General features: G+C 46.5%; 1 protein-coding gene across 1 annotated transcript; it reads left to right on the top strand.

Moving 5' to 3' along the window:
- Positions 1–2,110: 2,110 nt before the first annotated feature.
- On the top strand, positions 2,111–3,757 carry C16H11orf91 (chromosome 16 C11orf91 homolog). Its single transcript, XM_068987961.1, has 2 exons — positions 2,111–2,606; positions 3,672–3,757. Exons 1-2 carry the CDS (start codon positions 2,111–2,113, stop codon positions 3,755–3,757), a joined length of 582 nt encoding a protein of 193 aa, XP_068844062.1.
- The last annotated feature ends 21,708 nt before the right edge of the window (positions 3,758–25,465 follow it).

Genomic DNA, 25,465 nt, shown 5'->3' with positions numbered 1-25,465 from the left:
TTTGGTTATAGAGAATGAAAAGTCAGATACTTGTTTCCCCAGACTTCTCTGCAAGGAGGGGTGGTAAGAGAAGTCTGCTGATGCAGGGGGCAAGTTTCTAGGATTTTTTTTTTTCCTCCCTATAAGAGGAGAGGGGCTTCCCAGGTGGCACAGTGGGAAAGAATCCACCTGTCAAGGCAAATTCAATCCCTGGGTGGGGAAGATCCCCTGGCTAGGAAATGGCAACCCACTCCAGTATTCTTGCCTGGAAAATTCTGTGGACAGAGTCTGGTGGGCAACAGTCTGTGGGGTCGCAAAGAGTCTAACACGATTGAGCATGCCCGCACACACGCAGGCACAAACACATGAAAGGAGAGCGAGACTGAAGAAAGTTTCCTCTCGGAGTTCTGACCAGCTCGCGGCTTCCTACTTTTGGATGAGGTTACAGTGGGATGAGAGAGCAGGAGTCAGGGGTGCAATAACACGAGTGAGGCTTGTGAAATTCAGCAGCGGTAGTGGGACTCTTGGGGCGGGACCTGGCCGGGGTGTGGAGGACTGCCAGGAACCAGCATGAGGAATCCCGCCTGTGGCAAAGGTCATGAGGAAGGAAGCCTGACAAAATGCAAGGGCGTGATCAGGTTTCAGGGGTTCCCCCTGGAATTTCCTGAGCATCCACCCCCAAAAACCAGAGTCTGCCTGCTTTACTGTGTTATGCTTTCCACCTACTCTTCTGACATTAACAGGGGGCTGTCCCCCCACCACCTTTTTCTGGAAAAAGTTAATTTAGAGCTTTTAGATAATAAATCTCCTGGGCATAATAAGAGTGTTTCAATCCCAAAACCCCTCTGATGGCTTTCTAGCCTGGCTGCTGGACTCTTACAGCTGTGCATGTGATTGTTTGTGGCCTCCCGACCTCAAGAGGCACAGGAGGCTTAAAACATCCTAGGAATGTAGGGGCTTCTGAGGAGTCAAAATCATTAGAATAGGACTGATTAAAGGTTTCATTTGTTGAGCCAATACTTGCTGCCAAATTTTCATATCTTTTATTCGTAGATATAGTTGGTATATAGAAAAAACAGGTAGTAGACCTGGTATTAGCAACATTAGATCTTTGTTATAACCCACTGCACCTTTGTTCTACAGGAATGTAACTTTATTTAGTACTTTGAGGGTGATGCAGAGTAAAGAAAAAACTCTTCTAGGGAAAAAGTTTTCTGGTTGATAGACATTTATCTAGGAAGAGAGCCATAAAAATGTTAACAGGCCTCTTGGCCAGAAGATAATGTAAACCACCTGAGACCTTTTGTATACGGGAAGGTATGCAAAAAGAAAGCCTGGTCTCAATGAGGGTCAGGACTGCTTCTCCTGCATAACTCTGCATATTCCGTTATTTCTTTATATACAACTTGGGGTATATAAGCTGATTTTGAAAATAAAGTTGTGAGTCTTGCACTGATGCTGGGCTCCCCCATGTCGTTCTTTTCTCCCCTTTTCCAGCTAAATTCCCATCTGGAGCGCGGAGGCTCACCAAGTTTACTTACTTGCCCTGGCTTCTAAGATCCACGTGAGAGGGAGCCCAAGGTGGGGCACCCTCCGCTATTCAAGTGGGTGTCAGTAGCCTAAGTAGATGGTGCAAACCTCTTGTCTCGAGGTTTTATTAGTTTTCCACGTGAACCAAGTTATTCAGCCTCTTTTCTCCACTAATTTTCCTACTACACTATTCTTTCCTAATCTGTTTATATTTCTAATTAAATAATCCTTTCCCAGACTCCGACTCCATCCCCGATTCGAATTCCCTGGATCCACCGGGGCTGGACCTCGGCAGAGGACGTGGAGGTGCTGTTGTGGAGGACGGTGGGTGATCGCAGGTAGGGGATGAGCGGCACAACAGAAGGGACCTGCCAGATTCCCCAGTTCCCTCTACTAGGGCGGCCTTTCTCACTCCAGGGGGCGGCGGCGGGCCACATTCTGGGGCGTGGCCAGCCGGACTTGAAAACCCCGACTGTTTGGGGGCGGGGCCGCTCCCTCGGGGCGTGGCCTGTGGAACCTCGGAATCCCGGTGACTCGGGGCCAGGCCGGGGCTCGAGTCTCTTGGCTCGGGGTTCCTCCCACGCAGCTTCCCATTCAAACGATGCCGAAGGGGCGGCGCGGCTGCCAGAGCCCCACGATGAGCCAGCGACCGGCTCCGTCCCTCTACTTCCCGTCTCTCTACGACCGCGGCATCTCCTCGTCCCCGCTCAGCGACTTCAACATCTGGAAAAAGCTCTTCGTGCCCCTGAAGGCTGGAGGGGCGCCGGCGGGAGGGGCACCGGCGGCGGGGGGCCGGTCACTGCCCCAGGCACCCTCGGCCTCAGCACCCCCGCCGCCACCCGGCCTGGGTCCCCCTAGTGAGCGCCCTTGTCCCCCTCCCTGGCCCTCCGGCCTGGCTTCCATCCCCTACGAGCCTCTGCGCTTCTTCTACTCTCCACCGCCGAGGCCTGAGGCAGCGGCCTCCCCGCTGGCTCCTGGCCCCACGACCTCCCGGCTAGCCTCTGCCTCCCACCCCGAGGAGTTGTGCGAGCTGGAGATCCGGATTAAGGAGCTGGAGCTGCTCACCATAACTGGGGACGGCTTCGACTCCCAGCGCTGTGCGTGACCTCGGCGCCTTAGCCTGCCTCGGCTCCGTCCTTGGCTCCGTGTCCCCTGAGCCCCTCACTTGCAGTGTGGCCTTTAGGCTCAGACTCCAGTTCCCAGGAACCCCGGATCCCAAACCAATACCTCTGAGCTCTAAACCTGGAACTCGGTCCATCACAACCCCCAGGTTGAACTTTAAGCCTCCTTCACAGTAGTACAACCACCCTGGGGGGTCCACCCCCACAGACAACCCCTGTTTCTAGAGACCTGGCTCAGTGTTTATCTTAACTTGGGGTCCTCAGTGGAAGGAGGGGAAGTAGGTGAGGATCATTTGATCTCTAGGGAGAGGTGCAAGACCTAGAAGGCTGAGGACGATCACCAAGGGGCTTTGGGATCATCCATTTCTCAATGCTGGAAGGTCACCTCCTCTGATGCCCCTGGCTGCCCTCTCACCAGGGTCCTGGCCTCTGCCATCTGATCTTAGGTCTAAAGTCTTAGACCAGGGCAGACCAAGTGTGCTGATGTGGGCAGGATTCCTCTAGTGTGCAAACTGTCTGAGTCCTCCCTGTTCCAGAGTGAAGTTGTTAAATCCAGTTTTACTCCCAGAAGGACCAGATTGCACTGTGGAATATTCAGGAGCCATAGGCTGTTCAACAGACTTTGTCTTTGCCAACACCTGGTCTGGCTAAGGCTAGCACTTGACCACTGGAGGAAGGCAGATGGGTCTAGAAAGACCATCCCCACCATTGTGAAGTAAACTACATGTTTAGGTACATGTGGCTATGGGAACGGTCCCACAACTCATCAGGCACTCTCTGATGTCCCCTTCCCCACTACCTCAAGAAGAAAACTCCTAGAATACTTGGACTTTCCAAGTCCTGGATTTCTCAACCACATAGTTCTCCACTTGTATGTGTTTTGGCTCTTAGGGGTTTCCCCCCCTCTCACCCATCTTGGGTCTGAGTAGGTTTGGGACTCATGTGGGGAAGCACATGATAGCTTCCTCAAAGCTAGCTTTGGAAGTGTTAGAAAAAAGCCTTTCTCTCTCCTACATCTAAGTTTGTTTTGGTCTTCTGCAGATAAATTCTTGAAGGCGCTGAAAGATGAAAAGTTACAAGGCCTGAAGACCAGGCAGCCTGGAAAGAAGTCTGCCCCTCTCTCCTGAGGAGCTGCCCACCAGAGCCTGGCAGCCGCCACCTTAGGTGTTAGTGCTTAGATAATGTGTCCTGTTTTTGCCATTTCAAAGATCGTTATTTTCTGTTCTGTATTTGCTGCTGTTCTCGTTGCTCCCAGCACGTCCTCCACATACAGTGCCCACTTGCATGGTAAATTTCATGGTCTCTCTCCTGTCTGTGCCACTGCTGGGGGGGAGTGCTCTCGTGGGGGCTGGAGGCTGCTGCCCAGCCAGCATTCAGGGGCTTCCAAGACCAGGGGAGGAGGAGATCCCCAACACTGTCAAGTCAGGGGGACTGGAAAAAGCCAAGGGCAACATATATTTGGTTCTGCTGCCATGTCCCTATTCAGAAAGGCTCTTTGAGGACTGGAACAAGGGGTTAGTTTGGTTTCAAACAGCTTTAGTCCTTAGAAATGTTTTATAATATTTAAATGCTTGTTTGGAGCACAAAACTCTTTGCTAATCTGATGAAAGGCACGGTCCTTCCTAGACACTCATATAGTCAAGTATTTGAGTGCTTATTATGTGTTAGGCACCTTCCTAGGCTCTTGGGATTGGGGGTGGGGATACAGACAGCAAATATTATTAGTCAATCAGAATATGGTATCAGAGGATGACAGGCAAAGGGGAAAACAAAAGTAGGGATGAGGATGGTTAGAGACTGGGAGGAAAGCAGGGTTTCTTGAAGAGAGAACATGTAAACAGTGTTTGATGGAGATTGAGGGCAATAGCCAGGAGACACCCTAGGGGAGCATTTCAGGGTGAAGGGCTGGTGCAAAGGCTGAAGGTGGGAGCACGCTGGGAGGTTTGAGGGTCAGCAGAGAGTGTAGACGGCTGGAGCCAGGAGTAAGGGGAGGGAGGAAAGGATGAGTGCAGAGAGGGTCCATTTGCATGGGACCTTACAAACGTGGTAAAGGACCCGGGGATTTTACTCTGAGTGGGATGGAAAGTAGAGAGAGTTTTGAGCTGAGGAGTAACAGGTTCTGATTTGTGCTATGTTGAGAACAGAGTAAGCAAGGACGAAGAGAGCACAGCTAGGAGGTTGTTGGAATTACTGCAGCCCAGTGAGATGCAGCGGTGCAGTATGCCTCCCCTTTCCCCCTCGCGGGGTCCTCTGCTGCCAGGTGCTGCCTCTACGGCGAGGAGGAGCAAGGACCTAGTGGCTCGAGCACACGAAGGAGAACATAGTTGATAGAGCAAATCTTTGATCTAGAACGAATCTTCCAGGGACTTCCCTGGTGGTTAAGACTCCATGCTCCCAGTGCAGAGGAGATGGGTTTGATCCCTGGTTGGGGAACTAAGATCCTGCATGCCACACAGTGAGGCCTACAAACAAAACCTAAATCTTCCATTTGGGTGCTTAGCTTCTCAACCCCCTTGTGCCTTCACTATGCCAGCAGCCTAGATCGCAGCTGAAGAATCTGTGAAGTTTGGGCTTCTTTCAGAGGAGAATGGAAAAGAGTAGCTGGTGAGCCAGGCTCCTGGAGTGGCTCAGAGGTAAAGAACCTACCTGCCAATGCAGGGGACATGGGTTCAATTCCTGGATCGGGAAGATCCCCCGGAGAAGGAAATGGCAACCCACCCCAGTATTCTCGCCTCGAGAATCCCATGGACAGAGGAGCTTGGCCGGCTATAGTCCATGGGGTCACAAAAGAGTTGGATGCAACTTATCTACTAAACAACAACAGCTGGTAAGCCAGGTGTCTTCAAAGACATGTGAAGTAGGAGGGAGAAGCAGAGGGAGTCTGACAAATAGCGTTGATAGGTCAAGAGGAGCCTGAGCATTTGCAACATGCTGAGGATTTAGCAGCACGATTTTGTATTGGTGATTTTGCAGTTTTGGTTGAGCAAAAGGGGTTGATGCCTGACTGCAGTTGTTTGAGAATGGGAGGAGAGGAATTAGAGACAGGAAGTAGATGCCTTTATAGGAAGTTCAGCTTCAGATAGAGCTGAGATCCGAGAAGGCAATGGCACCCCACTCCAGTACTCTTGCCTGGAAAATCCCACGGATGGAGGAGCCTGGTGGGCTGAAGTCCATGGGGTCGTGAAGAGTCGGACACGACTGAGCGACTTCCCTTTCACTTTTCACTTTCACGCATTGGAGAAGGACATGGCAACCGACTCCAGCGTTCTCGCCTGGAGAATCCCAGGGACGGGGGAGCCTGGTGGGCTGCCATCTATGGGGTCGCACAGAGTCGGACATGACTGAAGTGACTTAGCAACAAGAGCTGAGATAGAAACAACTGGCAGGGCAAGCAGGATCAAGATAAGAGTGTTTTAAGAAAGAAATGACCATGCATTTGTCTGATAGAGAATGACCCCTTAGAGGGAGAAAAACTGACAAAGTAGAAGAGGTCTCTGCCTGATGCACAGCAAGCCAAATATTGAGACACCAGTGTTTGCAGCAAAAAGAGGTCTTATTTGTGAGACAACTGGAGGAGAGGCTGAAAGAACAAGTCATAAGTCTACTCCCAAAAGGCAAGGGGCCAGGGTATTTATGGGATTACAAATAAAGATGATTCAGGTCAGCTGGGGGTGTGGGGGAATGTGGGGATGTGATTGGGAATAGATTCAGGAATTGTCCTCCTGTGCAGGCATAACTTGCCTATGCACCTCTGTACATTCTGAGCATGGGGGTTTGAGCCCTCTGATGTCAAAAAGTTCCTGAGGGGACCCTGGTGCAGTCCCAGTTAGAGGGTCAGTGGTCCTATCGTATCTTAACCCTTTCAGATTGAATTAGCCTCCAAGTTTCTGGGCAATAACTCAGGCTAACATCTTACTGTTTAGGCTTCATGCTGCTGGGAGAACATGCGAATCTTAAAACAAACTTAATTAGTGAAGACAGGTGAAATGGATTTAACCTATGGCTTCAGAGAGAGGAGGAATTGCTGGAATGGTGTCCTTGAGTGGATGAGAGGGGTCAGGTCTAGTTTATAGTAGAGGGATTGGGTTTGGATGGAAGCAGAGATGGTTTATTCTTAATGTGCTTAGCTGCTCAGTCATGTCCGACTCTTTGCAACCCCATGGACTGTAGCCCACCCGGCTCCTCTGTCCATGGGGATTCCCCAGGCCAAAGTACTGGAATGAGTTGTCATGCCCTCCTCCAGGGGATCTTCCCAACCCAGGGATTGAACCCAGGTCTCCCATGTTGCAGGTGGATTCTTTACCACTGAGCCACCAGGGAAGCCCTGGGTTTTCAACAGGTTGGCTTTGGATGGAAGCAGAGATGGTTTATCCTTAATAGCAGGAGGTTATCACCTGATGATGATGGGGTGGTGGAGCCCCAGAGCTACGTACAACTTGCCCCAGAGTTTGTGCAGCGACCACCAACTTGAGGACACAAATGTGCATGTCTGTGAAGCCCAGCTGGAGATCCTGGGCATGGGTACCGGGAGCCAGGCAGAGGCTGGCCAGCCATAGAGCTGCTGCCTGACTACAGGGGCATTTCAGCCACTGCTGCCCACAGCCAGGAGTGTGGGCCCAATGTTAGGCCAAAGCCTCCAGCTTCTAAACCTTAGCAACGAATTTCAGTGTTTCCAAAACCCAGTATAGGGTGAGCAAAGTCTGGACAGTTCCTCAGAATTCACAACTGTGGCAGTTCACAACCCCAGAATTCACAACCCCTGGGAGTTCTCCCATCCTGGGCATTCCAGGTCATGTCTCCCCTCACTAGGAGGAAGTTAGATTCCCATTACCCCAGGCTGGCTGATGCAAGAGAAGCTCCCTTGTTCTAGAAAACTTCAGGCTGGCAAGTCCAGTGAGGGGAGCTGGAGACTCTTAATGAGAGTCAGGAAAACTCAGCAGCAAGCTCAAGGAGGGCAGAGCTGCCCAGGGGCCCATTTGCCATTTCTTCCCCAGAGCCTCCTTTGCCCCCCACCCCCATCCATCCAAACTAATAAAACTGGCCACCAATTAAGTGATCCTGGGCACAGAGGGAGGCAGTTAACATGAACAGTCTACTTCCTAGTAGTACTGGGACTCCATGCTTTCACCACACGGGGCATGGGTCCAATCCTTGGTCAGGAAACTAAGGTCCAGAAAACCCTGTGGCATGGCAAAAAATAATAATTCTTACTAGCACCTTGTGATATAGGAACCATTCTTGGCATGTTTTACAAATGACAGAGACTCTGAAAGGTGTAGTGACTTACACCCTCTTCCACCCCTGGGCACAGGGCTAGGGAATGGCAGAGTGAGGATTGGAAGTCAGGCTTATCAAGGTTCTCCCAGGCCTTCCTGCAGTGTACATAGCACAGACATAGGGGAAGCCCTAGTGAGTCACCAGAAGGAAACGTTAGGTTCAATACCGGGAGGACATAGTTTGGGTGTGGGCTGAGTTGTCTCCCAATGTTGAGGATGAGTTGACAGTCTTATGGTATCACAGTCAAGGTCCCAGGAATGCCCACACTCAGCCCCATCACTTGTCCCTTCATCCCATGGCTTTGGTCACAGGTCTTGTTATCAGGATGGTGGAGGAGGCAGGTCCTGTGATTCTCAGTCTGTCCTGAACAGAATGGAATGGAAGAGGCTGTATACCAAAGAGAAGGATGCTTGGCAATTGAAAACAAGATAAGGGTCCAGGTGAAGCAAACACCATAGGCACGGAATAATAGATAAATGCAGTGGCATGCTGGAGCCAGCTGGAACAGCTCATGAAAGCCAATGGTTAAATTTTGAGGAATTTTGTAAGCCAGTTGTAAAATACAGCCCTTTTTAAAAATTAACTTGTATCAACTTACAATTAAACAATATTAAAAATGAAGGTAATATTCAGAATTCAGCACTCCCTAATTATTTGCTCCATTTTACAATTACCCGTGCTCTTAAAGGTATTTATGGCTCCTGGGTCTGTATGGTGGAAATACTGTATAACAGTGTACTAATGTTACATTCCTTCTGAGTAACGTCCGTGTTGATGGTTTGAAACTGGCCACAGTGAGAGTATTTACACTATGGAAATTGGCAAATGTACAAATGCAGATTGTTCTTGTCCTCTCTACCCTTTCCAACCTCCATAAAAAGTTGGTTGTTAAACATTTACTAACACACCGCCAGATAAACAGGAAAAATCACTGATAGCTGGGCTAGAAGGAAAGCTGCTTTGGAACATTCAGAGTTGGGCTGAAGGTATGACTGAAGCCCCCTGCTGCTTCTGGTTTGTCTGCCCACTTAGTTACCCACGTGGAAGAGGTAGGAAATAAGAGCCTAGTGATATCTGCTCATGAAGGCAGGCTTTTTTTTTTTTTTGCCACTGGACTTCCATCCCATCCACAGCCGAGCATCAGCACATCCAAGTGCAGCAACCAGAGGCCAAGTGACTAGAGAGGAATCCAGAAAATGCATCCACAACACTTAGTTCCCCTGAACCAGGGATCCAACCTGTGCCCCCAGCAGTGGGAGCATGGAGTCTCAACCACTGATGATGCAAGGCCCAGGGAATGTCCTGGACCTCAGCCAATCAGATTAGCAGTTTGTACTCTCAGGGCATCAGCGTAGAGGGTGAACAGAGGAAACAGCCCATGGGTGGGGGACTGACGTTCATCCTCTCCAGCGGTAACTTGTTTGAGCTAGATGGAACAGCAAATCTGACAGAGGGTGAAACCAGATATTTGCATCATGACTGCTCCATCAACAGATCGTTAGTCCTGAGAGAAGCAGAGATTTCAAGTGTGATGGGGAACCTCCCACCCCCTCAACCAAATAACCTGTGCCCTACGCTATGGCCAAGGATTCAGGCAGAATCCAGTGCCTGCAGGGGCCTGGTTTCTTGGGGAGCAGGAGGAAGAGACGTCATCACTGCGTTAAAGCTTCCCTCTCACTAGAAGTGAAGGCTGTACTGATGATGCCTCATGCACACTGGCCTTTTCCTTTCAATGACATCTTGAGCCTGTCACCACCCAGATATGTGACCTTGGGAATGTTACTCAACCTCTCTGAGCCTGTCTCATCATCCGGTAGATGGAGACATGTTCTCATGGGTGGGAGAAAACAATCAAGATGATAGAGGGGAAATTTTTCTCAGATGAGAGTCATAATTACCATAGTCATAGTCTTCCATCCTATTTAGGACTCATCTCTCACTGCTGAGCCCTGAATCTGCAGGGCTCTACAAAACTGATGGGGGTGAGTATGGCTAGGGGGCAATTTGGGGAAGAGGGTGATTCTTTTCTAGTGAGGGCCAACCATGTCTCTCCCAGGCAGCATCACATCTGCCACTTCAGATGAGGTCAAGGACTCGGCCCCTCCGTAGGTGATGCCCCAAAGAGAGAGGGCTTCCATCCCATCCACAGCCTAGCATCAGCACATCCAAGTACAGCGACCAGAGGCAAACTGGCTAGAAAGGAATCCAGAAAATGCATCCATGACACCAAGCTGGAAGATCACATGTTCTAGGGGCTCTTCTTGTTGGTGGGGGAAAGAGGCCACTCAAAGCAGCTCACTTAAATAACAAGAGGGGACGATGGTAGGGTTGGTGGTTACAGACAGTAGGAAATAATGCAAGAGAAAGAAACAAAGGGGGCATCTAGGGCTTTAGGAGGAAAGGAATGTGGCGCTGCCATTGGACACTTGGCTCCAACCACATTTGTTCTCTCCAATCATGTTTGTTCCTTGGAGAGCAAATGTGATTGGCTGGTGTGGGTCGCTTGTCTGTTTCTGTCCCCTCTGGGGTGGGGTGGCCAGAGTCCTGAGATTGCCGCCCCACCAGAGGCCCTTGGAACAGAGGAGCGTTTTTAGACACGTCATATGTCCCCTTATGGGCCTCAGGCCCATTGGCACCAGGGCCTGGAAGCCACAAGGAGCCCAGGCAGCTGGTCCCCCCTCTGTTCCTCTCACTCCACACATCTGCATACCTCCTGCCTTTCTCCCTAGACTGTCGACTCAGTTCAGGTTCCCCCTAGAGAGTCACGTTGGGTTCCCTCTCACAGGAACCCTTTGCTAGTTGCAGTTCCTAAGGGAAGAATCGGAGTGGCTCACCAGCTGGATTTGGGCTCACGTCACAAGTCAGAGGAGAGGAGAAACAGAGCAGCAAAGGCCCTATAATCAGGTGATATTCTACTGGAGCCTGGCGGAGGATTTCTGCAGAAGCAGGACTAAACGTTAGCTGTTCCAGCCATCTTTCCCCAGCGCCCCCAGGATTACTCATCTCATCTCTGTGTCTGTCTGAATGCAGTGCCCACATTCTATAACTCTGAAAACGGTGCACATAAACTAAACCTGCGCACCTTTACTGGTTTGTTCATTCATTTATCCATTCAATGGTTCTTCCAGTGAAGCAGGTTCGTCACTTCTCTGAGCCCTTTTCCTCATCTGAAAAATGGATGGTACTTCCCCTGCCTGGGGCTGCGAATTAACTGAGAGAATGTATAAACTGCTCAGCTCACGACCTGACACACAGCTGATGCTCACCTTCCTAGGGTTTGCCAGGCAAATTTGCATCGAAGTTTCTGGTCAACAGCACAAAATCCTTGTTTCTGTCTTGGTGGCGGGGTGAGGGGGAGGGTGGTGGTGGGCAGGATCCACTAGATGGCAGCATGGATTTAGACATGGGATGAAATCGCCCCCTTCCCCTCTCAGGTCCAGGGCTGATATTTATCAGCTTGCTCATTATTATCTAGAAGAAAATGCAATTTGGAAACCCTTAGGGAGGAGGAGAACTGTGGCCATTGCACATACTCATTGCAAAAATAAACACAGGGACAACATCAGCCCTTTCCCAGAAGCGGCAGCTGGCAACCTGCTGGAAGTCATGTTTTATACTCCCACAGGAAACATCTCTTTCCAAAACCAGTTTCAAGGTGAAAAGTCCAGTTCACATGAATAAAAAAAGCTGGACAGGACCCATTTACGCTTATTTTCTGTATTGGTCTGCTCAGGTTGCTATAACAAAGCACCACAGACTGGGTGGTTTAAACAACAGACATTTATTTCTTACAGTTCTGGAGGCAGGGAAGTCCAAGTTCAAGGTGCTGGCCAATTTGGTTCCTGGTGAGAGTTCTCCTCCTGGCTTGCAATCGGCTGCCTTCTTGTTGTGTCCTTATGTGACAGAGAAAGGGAGGGACGGAGGGAGGGAGGGAGAGAGCACTCTGCCGTGTTTCCCTCTTGTCGTCGTTGTTATTTCGTCTCTCAGTTGTGTCCGACTCTTTGCAACTCCATGGATGCAGCTCGCCAGGCCTCCCTGTCCATCACCAACTCCTGGAGTTTACTCAAACTCATGTCCATTGAGTCAGTGATGCCATCCAACCATCATCTAAACCTAATTAACTCCTAAGGCTCCATCTCCAAACAACAACACATTGGGGATTAATGTTTCAACGTGTGGGGGAGGGGAGAACACAACACATTTTAATCCACAGCAGATCAGTGTTGTCTAACAGAACTTTCTGCAGGGACAGAAATATTCTATATCTGTGCTGCTTAATATGGAGCTGTTAGTCACATGTGGCTAGAGGAACTGAATTTTCAATTTTATTTTTAGTTATTTAAATTTCAGTTTAAATAGCCACATAGGGTTAGTGGCTACCATAATAGACAGCTCAGGACTAAATAGAGGGATATATATATATATATATATATATATATATATATATATATATATATATATATATATACACTATTTTTTTTCCCCTCTCTTTGGAGAAGGAAATGGCAACCCACTCCAGTATTCTTACCTGGAGAATCTTATGGGCAGAGGGGCCTGGTGGACTACAGTCCATAAGATCGCAGAGTCAGACACGACTGAGCTACTAACACTTATTTAATTGATTTGATTGTGTAACATTTGGAAAGAGGGAAATTTGGGGTTTAATGTAGGCTTGGTTTCCAAAGTTAATTGATACGGGAGCAGGTGAAAATGGTGTCTCTTTATAAACCAGTGAAGTGAAGGCACTGCCCATGGAGACAGTGGGTCAGCTGGCCCACCTGCTCCCTCCGAGTAGCAGCTCCTTCCTGTGTAAGCCTCCAGGAATCTAGGTTCCCTTTCTATACCTCCTGGGGGGGATTTGGGAAGAGTCACAGTTCCATTAGGACAGACTTGCTAATCCAAGGTGCTTCGTGTGTGTGTGTGTGCATGTGTGTTTGTGTTCACGCACATATATGTATATGATCGGGCCTCTTACAGAATAAGGTTGTGAATCTTTACGTGGGAAAGAGGGGTGGTTTCCTAGTCCAAATTATTCACTGCATGCTTCCTCATCTATCCCAAAGAAACAGTTTATTACAGGTGTTTTCAAGAACTGATGTCATTTTATAGTTTGTTTTAGGGACAGAGCAAAATGCTCTGATGCGACCAGTTCTAGCAAAGGACAAGGTGTTTTGGGGTCTGGTACAAGAAAGACCACTGGGGTCTAGTGACACTCTTGGAGTTTCTCCCGAGCCCTGCCACACCCACTGCTATCAGCTATCAAGTACCTGTTAGCAAGTAGTTTCCTTGTGCCAGGTCCTGGGTTTAGCACTCTATGTCTAGCATCTCATTAATATGTACAGACTGAACCCGTGAGGCACTTGTCCTCACCCCCATTTACAGGGGCACCAAGAAGTGTACAGCTAGGGTGTGGGCAAGCTGCTCCAAGGCCCAAACACTTAAATCCCAGCTCGTTTTTTGCTGACTGATTTCAATCTATTTTATTTTCACTGTTCCCCACCAGCCCACCTCAGCTAGCTGTTAGGGAGAATGTTTGTGCGAGCAAATGTCATAAGAGTCTGGACTCCAAGATAACGACAGGCAAGTTTTCTCCTGAGTTCAGCCTAGGCGAACTTTACTTTAGCAATGCCGTGCCCGAGCAGTTACAGGGGTAATCTAATGGAGTTTTCCAAAATTGAATCTCATTTTCCACTGGCCTACTGTATAATTCTGGTAGTGAGTTCCACGTCAATCTTGTAGAGGTGATCATCTTTGCTGCCGACTTTAAACACACCAAGCCCAGGTGTGTTTTTTTTTCTTTTTCTTTTGGCCTTGCTGCACAAGTATGTGGGATCTTAGTTCCCCAACCAGAGATTAAACCCACATCGCCTGCATTGGCAGGGTAGAGTCTTAACCATTGGACCACCAGGGAAGTCCCAAGCCCAGGTGTTTTGGAAAGAGTTGTGTGCTGCGATGAAGGTATATGCCCTGGGTGGGTTGAATCTTTTGGGTGCTCAGAAAGATGACTCGCGGAAGTGATGGGACCGAGGAATCTGTGGGAGATCTCCAGCCAGCTCCGGCTAGTCTCACCTCGGCCAGGTGATGAAGGGCCTTCCCTGTCACAGCACCAGTCCCCTCTCCCGAGGTGTCCTGAGCTCAGCCTCTGTTTGGGGGCCTTATGGGTGTTGAAAAGGGACACTGTCTACAATGGGTGCCAGAAGGGGCTGAGCATAGCAGTCACTACTGGTGGATCAATAGGTAATGCTTCGGCTCTGGCAAGAGAGTGAGTTCCTCAATGCTAGAAGTATTCAAGCAGAGATTAATCAATAACAATAACCTTGCAGTTGTCAACTGTGTGTTCTCTCTTTCCAGCTCTACAGTCATTTCACTGACTAGATCTTAGCTTCATTTCACAGAAAGGCTCAGAGAGGGGACATGACTTGCCCAATGTCACACAGCTAGAATGTGGTAAAGATGAGGTTTAAATCCCATTCAGGTATGACCTAAATCAAATCCCTTATGATTATGCAGTGGAAGTGAGAAATAGATTTAAGGGCCTAGATCTGATAGATAGAGTGCCTGATGAACTATAGGCGGAGGTTCGTGACATTGTACAGGAGACAGGGATCAAGACCATCCTCATGGAAAAGAAATGCAAAAAAGCAAAATGGCTGTCTTGAGGAGGCCTTACAAATAGCTGTGAAAAGAAGAGGAGTGAAAAGCAAAGGAGAAAAGGAAAGATCTAAGCATCTGAATGTAGAGTTCCAAAGAATAGCAAGAAGAGTTAAGAAAGCCATCCTCAGCGATCAATGCAAAGAAATAGAGGAAACAACGGAATGGGAAAGACTAGAGATCTCTTCAAGAAAATTAGAGACACCAAGGGAACATTTCATGCAAAGATGGGCTCGATAAAGGACAGAAATGGTATGGACCTAACAGAAGCAGAAGATTAAGAAGAGGTGGCAAGAATACACGGAAGAACTGTACAAAAAAGAGCTTCACGACCAAGATAATCACGATGGTGTGATCACTCACCTAGAGCCAGACATCCTGGAATGTGAAGTCAAGTGGGCCTTAGAAAGCATCACTATGAACAAAGCTAGTGGAGGTGATGGAATTCCAGTGGAGCTGTTTCAAATCCTGAAAGATAATGCTGTGAAAGTGCTGCACTCAATATGCCAGTAAATTAGGAAAACTCAGCAGTGGCCACAGGACTGGAAAAGGTCAGTTTTCATTCCAATCCCAAAGAAAAGCAATGCCAAAGAATGCTCAAACTACCACACAACTGCACTCATCTCACACGCTAGTAAAGTAATGCTCAAAATTCTTCAAGCCAGGCTTCAGCAGTACATGAACCATGAACTTCCAGATGTTCAAGCTGGTTTTAGAAAAGGCCGAGGAACCAGAGATCAAATTGCCAACATCCACTGGATCATGGAAAAAGCAAGAGAGTTCCAGAAAAACATCTATCTCTGCTTTATTGACTATGCCAAAGCCTTTGTGTGGATCACAATAAACTGTGGAAAATTCTGAAAGAGATGGGAATACCAGACCACCTGACCTGCCTCTTGAGAAACCTATATTGCAGGTCAGGAAGCAACAGTTGGAACTAGACATGGAACAACAGACTGGTTCCAAATAGGAAAAGGAGTACTTCAAGGCTGTACATTGTCACCCTGCTTATTTAACTTCTATGCAGAGTACATCATGAGAAACGCTGGACTGGAAGAAGCACAAGCTGGAATCAAGATTGCCAGGAGAAATGTCAATAACCTCAGATATGCAGATGACACCACCCTTATGGCAGAAAGTGGAGAGGAACTAAAAAGCCTCTTGATGAAAGTGAAAGTGGAGAGTGAAAAAGTTGGCTTAAAGCTCAACATTCAGAAAACGAAGATCATGGCATCCGGTCCCATCACTTCATGGGAAATAGATGGGGAAACAGTGGAAACAGTGTCAGACTTTATTTTTGGGGGCTCCAAAATTACTGCAGATCGTGACTGCAGCCATGAAATTAAAAGACGCTTACTCCTTGGAAGGAAAGTTATGACCAACCTAGATAGCATATTGAAAAGCAGAGACATTACTTTTCCAACAAAGGTCCGTCTAGTCAAGGCTATGGTTTTTCAAGTAGTCATGTATGGATGTGAGAGTTGGACTGTGAAGAAGGCTGAGCGCCAAAGAATTTATGCTTTTGAAGTGTGGTGTTGGAGGAGACTCTTGAGAGTCCCTTGGACTGCAAGGAGATCCAACCAGTCCATTCTGAAGGAGATCAGCCCTGGGTGTTCTTTGGAAGGACTGATGCTAAAGCTGAAACTCCAGTACTTTGGCCACCTGATGCGAAGAGTTGTCTCATTGGAAAAGACTCTGATGCTGGGAGGGATTGGGGGCAGGAGGAGAAGAGGACGACAGAGGATAAGATGGCTGGATGGCATCACAGACTCGATGGACGTGAGTCTGAGTGAACTCCGGGAGTTGGTGATGGACAGGGAGGCCTGGCGTGCTGAGGTTCTCAGGTTGCAAAGAGTCGGACACAACTGAGAGACTTAACTGAACTGGATGACCCCAAATCCTAACATGGGCATCCCTTTAAAATGTGATAACAGTGGTCTTCACAGACATTCAGAGCTAGAGTAAAACCTTTCAGACTCCAAATTATTCTGGTGTCCTCTCACCCCTTGCGTAAATTAAAATCAAGGAAATTGTTCCACTCCCACCCACTGGTAACTGCATTGCTTTTTACTCCTAAATATTAAATTACATTTAAAACTCTCCATGTGTGCCCCATTCATTCCCTACTCCCTCATTCTGAGTACCTGCCTTGCTGAAGCCCTACTTCTGCTTCATCTTTGATCTGGTAAGCCTATGTAGTATCCACAGGGCATGAGGTTTTTTTCTGTGTTGATTCCAGGGTGGAAAGCTGGATAATTTTCCCAATAAATTGTCTTCCAACTAAAAGAGTCTAGGATGCTATAATTTCAAAACCAGTAAGATAACATCAGTGATCACAAGATGATTTCCAATATTATGAGAATTTATAAATACTTGTTAAAATTTTTTTCCTTATGGGTAATGGAGAAAGAACTACTAAGTAAGAGAAAGGACAAAATGTGAACATGAGTATCCACTAACACCTTGGAAAGAAAATTATTAGTAAGACAATGTGCTTTATTTCATATGTAAGTTGTCCAGGAGAAAACACAATTTCAACCAAACAAAACAGGCTAATGCAGCAAAGAAATGGTGTCACAGAGAAAGAAAAAAGAAAAAGAAATGGTAATCACTGCAGAGCTCTACCTGGTTTGCCTGTTTAGATTTGCTCCATAGAGCAAATTTATTCAGAGGCTGAATAAAAACCGAAACCCATTCATTAATAAGCCAGCACATCCTGAATGGCAGTTTATTGATAAAAACAATGCACAGTGAGAGTGTTCAGTGGACTGTGGCTTCATTGGTAAAGTATACGGTTCTTAAAATTTTCATTTGATGGCATAGTAGAGTTCCTAAATTGGTTGTTCTTTTCCTTACAGTTTGGGCTCCTGATTTCTTTTGGTGGTGACAGCTCTGAAATTTGGGTTTGTAATGCTTGTTGATTCTTGGCAGTTGGCAATTTGTTCTCTGTCCCCAGAGGGATACTGTGGACACCTTACTAATCAGTTAAAGATCTTTGGGAAGGAAAGTTGTGCGTAGCATAATCAGAAGCTGCAATTGCAGAGTCTGTCATTTTCTAAACCTAAACGTTTCCAGAAAGAAGGGGACTTTGGTTTTCATTCAGCTGGCCCTGATGTGGCAGGAAAAGCACAGAATGAATGGTGAGTCCTTCATATGCTGGGCTTTGTGTCTCAAGGATCAGTCCTCCTTGACATGAACTCTGAGGGCAGGTGCTGTGTCCTGCTGACTCCTGATCCCTAGCAGTGTCTGATGCATAGTTAGTAGTCAGGAAAGTTTGCTCAGCCAATGAAGGGCTGAATGGAAAGCTATGTGGAAGCTTTGATCAGTGCTTCCTATTCAGTTCCAGTTAAATGAAAGATTAACCACCAACAGACACACACAACCCTGGCAGGGAGAGAGCCCCATGCAGCCCTTCTCTGAGCCTCGTGTCTGCTCAGGTCATGGCTCTAGCTTCTGGTCTTGGTCTTTTGTTCTCTTTAACCTGAACCTATTCAAAGAGTTGGTTCCTGGGACACAAAAGGCTTATCTGGGACCTAATCTTAGAGACAAAAACTTAAATTACAGAGAAGCAAACTTTTAGTTCCCCAAATACCCAAATATTAATACATGCAGCAACTAGGGCAATTAGGCACTTTATTTTCACAGTCTTAAGACTATCCAGACCCTGAGTCTAGATAGGCTTTCATATCTAGACTCTAAATCTCCCTGGTCTCAAGGCTACTTCTTATCCAGTGTTCTGCTTTCTTAGATCTTTGTTTTGCATACAGCCTATCATGGCCTATGAGTCTTGACCATTTGGTTTCAACACCTGCGGCTAACAGACTCTGTTTCTTGGTATTAATATTTCCTAGAGAATCTGGTTGATCTAGTCCCATGTGCTGAGCGACATTTTTTTGATGGGTGATCAACCTACAAATTGGTGGCTCCTGGGGCAGATGTGTCTCTTGTCCAGTCAGCTTAGATCAGAGGGCAAATCGTGGAGTATAACACATAGCCTCTGTTTAGACCTGAACATAAGGCTGGCATCATGATTGCTACGACTAGCAATGGGGGCGGGGCAGTGGAGAAGAAGTAGGTGGTCCTGGGAGTTTGTGTCCCATACTAACATCATCCATGGACTCACTGGGAGCACTGGATGGGACTTCTTTATGCTCCGAGAAGGGCATGTGAGCAGACACTGGCTTACTCTGCCCCCGGACACCATCTGTTCCAATGATACGGTCATGAATGGGCTGGAACTGCTTCTCAGGGGCCTTTGGCTGGCCAGGGGTGAGCTCTTTTAGGCTGATGAGCTCAGGCTCCAGGCTAAGACCATAAGGGGTCTTGCCAGACCTACAACTGTCCTTTAAAAGACCCCAGTGGGAAAAAACAAAACAAAACTCCAGCAGGTACTGCTGTATAACTGGTTTGTGAGGAAGATTCCATCTCACCATCTGGAGGAGGTAAAATGAGGAGCAGGCAGGTTTGGGGACATGAAAGCCTTCAGTCTTGTCCGACTCTTTGCAACCCCATAGACTATAACCTGGAAGGCTCCTCTGTCCATGGGATTCGCCAGGCAAGAATACTGGAGTGGGTTGCCATTCCTTTCTCCAGGGGATCTTCCAACCCAGGGATCAAACCCTGGACTCCTGCATTGGAAGCAGATTCTTTCTCGTCTGAGTCACCAGGGAAACCCCTTTACCATTTTATTTTACCATAAAAACTCTAATAGCTTATGAACACTGTTCCAAGCAGAGGCCAACGAGATACAAACTTAATTAGGAAGCAAAGCATGGCATGGCAACAGCTACAGTCAAGCTCCTGTTCAGTACCTGCCTTTGCCCAATATGTCTAATGTGGTTAGTGAGAATTCCTGGCCTAGGTTTTCACCTGCAGAGAGAAAGCACAGGTACCAGTACTTACATGTTCTCCAGATCATAGGCAACAGCAGCAGTGATGCAGGTGAGGCTGGCTTTCACGGGCAGTTCCAAACGTAGGGTCATCTTTACCTTTTTGTTTTATAGCATAGATTTAAAAACTTTACAGAACATGTAACAAATTAGTTCAGTGGATGGAAGGACCTAACATATTTCACTGGATGAAACTGAATTATGAAGCTAATACTCTAAGAACATCTTCAAATATGCTTTCCAAGACACTTTGCGATGTATTCTGCCAAGTGATCTTCATAACCACCAGAGGTGGGGCTTGCAGGAGTTCTTATACCCATTTCACAAATGAGGAATTAGAGACTGGTTTAGAGTGAGTTGTCAAGGCTGTGATTATTTCTGCTTTTTTTTCATAATTTCCAGACCAATGATATTTCTCTGATTCTGTTTGCTAAAACCTTCTCTCAACTCAGTTTCTGTGTAGTTGGGCGAGGGTGGGTGGGTGAGGTTAGACATAAGGTCGAGATGGGGAAAATAAGGTGAAGCCACAGTTAATTTATGTAAAATACCTTGATGGCCTCCCTCCATAATTTACAAAAGTCAGAGAATGAAAATAATCCATTTCTAGATTTCATTGCATAATGGCTTTCGTTAAAATCTGGATTTGTCCTTTGAAGACAAATTCTGCCCCGGCACACATTTCCCTATTTTGGAAACCTGCCTAATCAAAGCAACTTAATAACTTCTAAAAGAATTGTCTCTGGAATTATGAATTCTACTTCCTAAATACTCCTTTCCAGAAACACCCCACATTTTAGCACTTATCACAGGCTACTGTCAAGAGAACTTTCAATGCTTGGGAGACTGAAGAATCACAGTAATATCAGTTTCACTTGAAACCAATACGGTTTCAAAAGACTCTGAGAGGCTCATGAGTTTCCTCATCATTCAAGTGTGTCGCCAGGAGCCATATTAACCGCACCTGAGCTAAGAGCACTCATTTCAGTTTACAGTAAGTATTTATCATCTGCTGAGGAAGACATTCTGCTAACTGGGCCTCAGTCAGAAGTCACTTTCTAGACGCAGCAGCAGTGTCAACAGGACTGGTGTTGGGGTGGGAAATGGTTGGGGCAGGTCTGGCCAGCCTGCCAGGGTTTCAAGCACATGTGTTCTCACCTGATGTGGCAGTCAAGGGTGCCCTTTCCTTTCTGTGCCAATGTCCATAGGGACCCCCCAGCTGCTGGCTGCTGTCCTGGGGTGGGTGGCATGCTCCCTCTTCGGGGTACAAGCCCCCAACCAAGGCCTTCACTGAAAGGGTTGGTCCGTGGCAATGGTGGGGGTTGGGGAGCATGCTTTTGTCACGTGACCCTGTCTCTTGCTTATAGCTGATTGTATAGGCACTTGACCCAAGTGTGGCTCATCATAGGCAGATGAACTGGATCAATCGGAGTCTCAAGAATTTGCCCTGGGAGCACAAACAGAGGTGTAGAGAGGGGTGGGTATGAAAGGGTAAAGTTGTGCAGAGTGGGTCCGGGGTGGATTCTTTCAACTAAATACACACCAGTGAGAAAACAGAGAAGGCTAGCAGGATGAAGCAAGCAAGAGAACTAAGCAGATATGTAGAGGTGAAAGCAGGTGTGGAGAGAGGACAGGAGAGAGCAAGCTGTGTGACTCCTGGAACTGCCCTGCCCAGGGATCAAACCTGTGCCCCTGCATTGCAAGTGCGGAGTCTTAATCACCAGGGAAGTCCAATTGGAGTCTGTTTTGTTTCCGTGAAATGGCCCCTGAACAGGCCACACCTGGTCTTACTATGCTTTGCTTTATTGTGCTTCACACATATTTCTTTTCTTTTTAAATAAATTGAAGGTCTGTGGCAACCTTCTGTTGCCACAATTTTTCCAACAGCATTTGTTCACTTCTTGTCTTTGTATCACATTTTGGCAATTCTTGCAATATTTCAAAATTTTTCATTATTATCATATTTGTTATGGTGGTCTGGGATCACTGATCTTTGATGTTACTGTTATAATTGCTCTGGGCACCACAAACTGCACCCAGATAGAAGACAAACATAGTCAGTGTGGTGTGAGTTCTGACTGCTCCACTGACTGGCTGTTTCCATTTCTTCCCTCCCTCTCCTCGGGTCTCTCTATTCCCTGAGACACAGCAATATTGAAATTAGGACAATGAATAATGCTACGATAGTCTCCAACTGTTCAAGTGAAAGAAAGATTTCAGCATCTCTCACTTTAAATCAAAAGCCAGAAATGATTAGGCTTAGTGAGAGGAAAAGATTCTAGGAAAGATTGAAGGCAGAAGGAGAAGGGGACGACAGAGGAAGAGATGGTTGGGTGGCATCTCTGACTTAATGGACACGAGTTTGAGCAAACTCTGGGAGATGGTAAAGGACAGGGAAGCCTGGCATGCTCTAGTCCACGGGATCACAAACAGTTGAACACAACTTAGCGATGAAACAACAACAGCGAGAGGAAGGGATATTGATAGCTGAGACAGGCCAAAAGCTAGGCCTCTTGCAGCAGTTAGCCAAGCTGTGAATGCAAAGAAAAAGTTCTTGAAGGAAATTCAAAGTGCTGCTCCAGTGAAAACACAAATGAGAAGGTGAAGCAGCCTTTTTGCTGATCTGGAAAGTTTTAATAGTCTAAAGGTCCAACCAGCCACAACATTCCCTTACCCAACCCAGAGCAAGGCCCTAACTTATCTCTTCAATTTCCTGAAGGCCAAGAGGTGAGGAAGCTGCAGAAGAAAAGTCTGAAGCCAGCAGAGGTGGTTCATGAGGTTTAAGGAAAGAAGCCATTTCCAAACCATACAAGTTCAAGGTGAAGCAGCAAGTGCCAACGTAGAAGCTGCAGGAAGTTATCCAGTAGATCCACCTGAGATGGTTAACAAAGGTGGCTGCATAAAACAGCAGATTGTTAATGTAGATGCATGTTGGAGGACAAAGGGACAGAAAGTGCCCGCCTAACTGAGAAAGCATCTTGAGGCTGAAAAGTTAGGCAGGAAGCGCCATAAAATCAATGGATCAGTTTATTATATGGTATCTTCCAGGGTGGGATCAGGTAGACAACAATTTGGAAGCATTCCACACCGCTGAGGGGCCACTGGCACAATTCTATAGTTAACCTCGAATACAGAGATATGTGCTTAGAAATAGGATGTGCATTCCTAAGTCAAGATTTGTGGTAGGTGACTAGTCTCATGGGGCTTCCCAGGTGGCACTAGTGGTAAAGAACCCACCTGCCAATGCAGGAGATACAAGAGATGCAGTTTCTATCCCTGGACTGGGGAGATCCCCTGGAGGAGGGCATGGCAATCCACTCCAGTATTCTTGCCTGGAGGATCCCATGGACAGAAGAGCATGATGGGCTGCGATCCACAGGGTCTCAGAGTCAGACACGACTGAAGCAATTTAGCAACTAGTCTCATGGGCACCAGGAATACATCAGGGGAGGACTAGAGAGCATTGAAGCAAACTGGTCCTGATGATTCTTAAACAATATCTATTAATTACAAAGCCTTTGATGACAGAGAAGTGATTCACTGCACAGCACAGTCCTGGGTAAGGTCAGCAAAGTGCAGTGCAAGTTGCTCAGTCGTGTCCAACTCTTTGCGACCCCATGGACTGAATTCTCCAGGCCAGAATACTGGAGTGGGTAGTTTTTCCCTTCTCCAGGGGATCTTTCCAACCCAGGGATCAAACCCAGGTCTCCTGCATTGCAGGTGGATTCTTTACCAGATGAGCCAAAAGGTCAGCATAAAGGACAGGAGAAACTCTTAAGTGTCCAAATGGCATCAGTTATGCTAACAGTCAAGCAACAAAACAGTCTTAGAAGGGGATGTCATCCAGGACTTTTATAGCCAGAGAGAGGGAATCAGTGCCTGGTTTTGAAGCTTCAAAGGACAGGCTGACCCTCTTATTAGGGGCTAATGCAACTGGTAACTTAAAGTTGAAACTAATGTTCATTTACCATTCCCCGAACCCTACGGCGCTTAAGAATTAGGCTAAATCTACTTTGCCTGTGCTCTATAAATGGAACAACATAGCATGGGTGAGAGCACATCTGTTGAAAACATGATTTAATGAACATTTTAAGCCCACCATTGAGATTACTGCTCAAACAAACAACATAAAAAAAGGTTAAAAAACAAAATATTTCTCATTGACCTGGTCAACCAAGAGCTCTGATAGGGATGTACAGTGAGATTCACAGTGTTTTCATGCCTGCTAACACATTGTGCAGCTTGTGGATCAAGGAGTAATTCTGGCTTTAAGTCTTATTATTTTATGAAATATATTTTGTAGATTTCATAGATAGTGATTCCTCTGATGGATCTGGGCAAAGTCAACTGAAAATGTTCTGGAAAGGATTCACTATTCGAGATGCCATTAAGATCATTTGTGATTTATGGGAAAAGGTAAAAATATCAACATTAATAGGAATTCAGGAGAAGTTGATTCCACGTCTCATGGATGATGATGATGCCAGTGGGGGAAGTACTTGCAGATGTGATGGAAACAGCGAGAAAATTAGAATTACACATGGAACCTGAAGATGTGACTGAACTGCTGCCGTCTTACGATAAAACTGTAATGGGTGAGGAGTTGCTTCTTGTGCATGAGCAAAGAAAGTGGTTTCTTGACACGGAACCTACTGCTGGTGAAGGTGCTATGAAGGCTGGTGAAAGGACAACGAAGGACTTAGCATATGACCTAAGTTTAGGTGACAAAGCAGCAGCAGGGTTTTGAGAGTTGATTCCAATTTTGAAAGAAGTTCTAATGTGGTTAAGATGCTATCAAACAGCATTGCAGTCACAGAGAAATGATTCATGAAGAGAGTCAGTCTGGCAAACGTCACTTGTCTTATTTTAAGAAATTGCCACAGCCAAGCCAGCCTTCAGCAACCACCACCCTGATCAGTCAATGGCCATCAACACTGAGGCAAGACTCTCCACCAGCAGAAAGATCATGACTTGCTGAAGGCTCAGGTGATGGTTAGCATTTTTTAAGCAATAAAGTATTTTTAAATTAAGATATGCATTTTAGAGATAATGCTATTGTACATTTAATAGACTATACTATAGTATAACCTTTATATGCACCAGGAACCCCAAAATGAATGGACTCACTTTATTATGATATTTGCTTAATTGTGGCAGTCTGGAACCAGACTCACAATATTTCTGAGGTCTGCTTATATTTGCTCAGTCACTCCCCACATCTGCCCAAGTATGAATGGGTTTCTAGTCCTTGCAAATGCCCTTGACTAGAATCTCTTCCAGATTGGACTAAATAGCCACATTGAATTTCTAACACTTGGACCCAAGTCAGTCACTGCTCTAAGCTAAATTACTATCTTTCCCTAAGCGTATTTGGCTGTATTTTGTTAGAAAAGTCCAAACTACTTTCTGGTGTGTAACAGAAGGAGTGAATTACATTTAAATTCTGTTCTCAGACTTTAAAATAATGTTATTTTATTCATTAAACAATGAATGCCTACATGTTATGTATGAAAAAGAAGCCTATTTATTGGTAATCAGGATTTAAATCTTTTGATATATTTTGTTAGTTCCTGCCTGTTAGAGAAGCATTTTAGTCAGGTATTTAAATTTTTCTCCTCCTCCATCTGTACTCTGAGGTTTTTTTCTTTTTTTAAAAATCACGAATCCAACAATATCCTATCCATTCTTCCCTCAAGAATACACAGAAATTATACATGCCCTTCTGCTGAATTCTTAAATTAAGAAATGCACAATATAACTTCTGCACCAGAGAACTGATTCCTACATGATCCACCCTGTCTTAGTCATTAGTCAACTCAGGCTGCCTCTTTGGATCCATGGCACTAAGAGAAGAATACACCCCTAAAGTCTTCAACAGCAGTGGAGAACCCCATTTCCTTGATGGTACTCTCTAGAAAAAGCCAAAATGCTTTTCTTTTCATGAACTCAGAAAACTCACATCGAAACTAGTTCCAAAAAATGTTTATTATGCCACAAATGCGTTGTCCTCTATACACTGTA

This window comes from Capricornis sumatraensis, chromosome 16 (genome assembly GCF_032405125.1).
Source record: "Capricornis sumatraensis isolate serow.1 chromosome 16, serow.2, whole genome shotgun sequence".
Taxonomy (NCBI): Eukaryota; Metazoa; Chordata; class Mammalia; order Artiodactyla; family Bovidae; genus Capricornis; species Capricornis sumatraensis.
This window is presented reverse-complemented; position numbering and strand designations above follow the sequence as displayed.

Excerpts from the sequence above, each read along its gene's own strand:
- C16H11orf91 (XM_068987961.1), top strand. The coding sequence starts at position 2,111 with ATGCCGAAGGGGCGGCGCGGCTGCCAGAGCCCCACGATGAGCCAGCGA. Across the intron at positions 2,607-3,671 it reads CGGCTTCGACTCCCAGCGCT|ATAAATTCTTGAAGGCGCTG; the intron begins GTGCGTGACCTC and ends GGTCTTCTGCAG.